General features: G+C 42.1%; 1 protein-coding gene across 1 annotated transcript in view; it reads right to left on the bottom strand.

Annotated features, from left to right (window-relative positions):
* The window catches only part of QARS1 (glutaminyl-tRNA synthetase 1), a 30249-nt gene extending 29494 nt beyond the window's left edge, over positions 1-755 (bottom strand). The window contains exon 1 of the mRNA XM_042454043.1: positions 582-755. Coding sequence (XP_042309977.1) covers positions 582-716 — 135 coding nt within the window. The 5' untranslated portion in view covers positions 717-755. The remainder of the gene's footprint in view (positions 1-581) is intronic.
* Between the last annotated feature and the right edge of the window lie 2569 nt (positions 756-3324).

Genomic DNA, 3324 nt, shown 5'->3' with positions numbered 1-3324 from the left:
AATGAGATATCTTGGAGCTGGGACCCAAATCTGAACACAAAATTCATTTATGTTTCATATGCACCTTCTACACCAAGACCGAAAGTAAGTTCATACAATATTTTGAACTAACAGATGAAGGCTGCATCCGCACTGCAGAAATAACCCAGTTTGACATCGCTTTTAACTGCCACGGCTCAACGCTCTGGAATCCTGGGAACTGTAGTTTTGTGACACATTTTGCCCTCTCTGTCAAGAGCACTTTGGTGCCATAACAAACCACAGTTCCCATAATTCCATAGGATGGGGCCATGACAGTTAAAGCAGTGTCAAATGTGGATTGTTATTAACGCAGTGTGGGTGCAGCCTGAATAGGAATGCAGGGTTCGCTCCATAAGGCAAGCAGAGAGTGAGCAATGGAGACAGTGACAGATGACTCGTGCTCTTTATTAAGGGGATGTTGGACTTCATCTCCCAGAATCCAACGCTATTGGCCAACATGGCTGAGGCTTCTGGGAGATGTAGTCCAAAATTCTCTTAAAGGGCACAGGTTGAGGGGTTCACTACATTAAAAGCAATGGGGGGGGGACAGCCGTTCCGACCTGCAGGGCTGCCTCGCGCAGCAACGCGGTGAGGGCCTCGTTCCGGAGGGTCTCGCGAGCTTTGCTCTCGCTCAGCCCCAGGCTGACGAAGAGCTCCAGCGCATCCGCTCCCTCGGCCGCCATGTTGCTGCTCATGCTGCTGCAATCCCACTCACTCTGCTACTTCCGCCCACCGCCGGGCAGCCCCACTGACCAATCAGAGCGAGCACAGCGTGAGACGATCAACCAATAGGAACCCTTCTTTGCTCCGACCAATGGGAAGAGCCGTCAGAAACGTACAAAGAGTGTGTTGGCAGTTCTACCAGGGATTGCTTACGGTTGCCTCAGAGGCAGCCTGCATCCGGGTCTTTAGTCTGAGGCTCAGAGGAAGACTAAAGACCCGGATGTGGGCTGCATAATCCATACTGCAGAATTAATGCAGTTTGACACCATTTTAACTGCCTTGGCTCAGTCCAAGGGAATCCTGGGAGCTGTAGTTTATTGTGGTTCCAGAGCTCTCTGACAGAGAAGCCAAGTGTTTCACAGAACTACAGTTCCCAGAATCCCCTAGCACTGAGCAAGGGCACTTAAAGCGGTCTCAAACTGGGTTATTTCTTCAGTCGACACAAACTTATCGCCTAAAAGCTACAATTCCCAGAATTCCATGGCAGTTCCATTTTATTTTATTCTATGTACAGCACTGTATAAATAAAGTTTAATAATAATAGTAATAGTAATAAAACAACCTAGGTTAAAATGACAAAGAAACTGTGATTTATGTAATGCCAGGGAACGCTTCCTTAAACAAAATTGCCTTCAACTCGGCTTTAAAGCTGGGCAAAGAGATAATCGAAATGTACTTGTGCAGAAAGGAGGTTCAAGAAATAGGGGGCAACCAGTGAGAAGTGGCGAAACTGATATATATATGTGTGTGTGTGTGTATCTCCTAGCTCAAGAAACCTTAGCATGGTAATTTTCCCAATTTTGTTTGAACTATACCTTTCCTGACACGCTAAAACCTGAACGGGAAAGTAAAATCTTGCCTCCGGTTGCACTCTGTGTGCATGTGCGTTGCGCATGCATCTGTAGAATCACAGCTACCATAAAACCATGGATTTCTCCATTGTCTCTCCTACACTTTTACCTCTCCAGCAAGGAACAAAAATCGTGTCAAAGGTTATCAGGAGTTCCTATCTCTAGGCAAATAAATAGCCCGTCTAGTCAAGAAGCTGTTTACGTCTCTATTGGAGACAGAAGAGATAATGTATTTGTTATGATGAGGTCTGCTTCAAGAGTGGTACAGAACAGACAGTAAAAGGCCAGACAGAAAGAGGAACCCATTGACTCAATTTAAAGGATATGTCCTTAACTGTTGTTAGGTTCTCATTATAGTATGAATAAGAAATACTTCTACTGTTGTTATATTAAATGCCCAATCCTGATCCTCAAGGCTGGTCCACATCTCTTATGAACTGTCTTAATGCAGCCTGCAAGTTTTACTGGAAAATTTCGAGACTCAACTTCATGTTTTGCTTTGGGGCAAAAGTCTCTGGAAAAAAACCAGCATTGGAAGCCACATTTATTGATAATCCATTTTAACAGTGTTATAAGTAACAGCATTTCCTTATCCTCACATACATCTTTTCAAGAACCCATGGAGTGCACTGCATCAAAATGTCACATCTTGAAAGGCACTCTTGCTACTGAAATGTATGGGTTGTTTTAGGACTGAACTTGTGAATTCACCAAACTGAATGCAGGGCACCAATGGTTCAGTCAAACTTTTATGGCCCAGTCATCTGAATCCAATTTGGGACAGCTGAGACAATAAAACTGTGGGGATTGCTATGTACTAGACCTCAAACTGCATCTCTTAGCTGCATTATTATTATTATTATTATTATTATTATTATTATGCCACATGTTGTAGAGGTTTGATTTAGCCGACTCAAAGTCAGTCAACAGCAACAACAAAGGCTGCAATTTTCTACACACTTTCCTCAAAATGAACTTTCTTCTAAGTGTTCATGGATAGAATCACACAGTTAAATTATAAGCCAAAGAGGGGAGAAAGCGTTGGCCCTTTTGTAAGAAAGCCATTTGTATTATTTTGTAGTATAAGAAATCCATGCAAAATGACACAAGGCTTTTTTATGTGGATGTGTGATTGAGTCTCAAGTAAGAAAAAGCTTATCGGCTAAAGAGATAAATCATAATAATAATCCTAATTCATAATAATAATAATAATTTAATAATTTATTTATAGCCCGCCCAATCACAAGGAATCCAGGCGGGTTACAACAGTAAAAATAAAGATAATAAAATAAAATACAATAAATAAATAAAATACAATAAAATTAAAGAGAGTGAAGTGAGTACATTCACAGTTAGGCCTGATGGAAGTTGGGCCTCTCTTTTTCACTCCCTCCCAGGTCTGATGATGATGTCATGGAGGGAGGGCTCTTCTTCTTGAGGCAAGGATTTTATTTTAATTAATTTTAATTTAATTCTTCTCATTACATTTAAGAGAAGAATTGGTGGACAGAGTGACATAAGTCACAGTAAATGGGGAGTGGAACAAGGTAGGGAAGGCCTGCCGGAAGAGATCCGTTTTAAGAGCCTTCTTAAAGGCTGTAAGAGTAGAAATGTCACGGATCTCATTCCATAGCTTCTGAGCTGCGATGGAAAAGGCCCTCTGAGTGACTGAACTTAGCCTAGATTTTATTGGCTGAAGTAGATTCTTCCCCGAGGACCTTAGAGTGCG

The sequence above is a fragment of the Sceloporus undulatus genome, chromosome 2 (assembly GCF_019175285.1).
Source record: "Sceloporus undulatus isolate JIND9_A2432 ecotype Alabama chromosome 2, SceUnd_v1.1, whole genome shotgun sequence".
NCBI classification, from domain to species: domain Eukaryota; kingdom Metazoa; phylum Chordata; class Lepidosauria; order Squamata; family Phrynosomatidae; genus Sceloporus; species Sceloporus undulatus.
The sequence above is the reverse complement of the archived record's forward strand: the minus strand, read 5'-3'. Positions and strand labels throughout refer to the sequence as shown.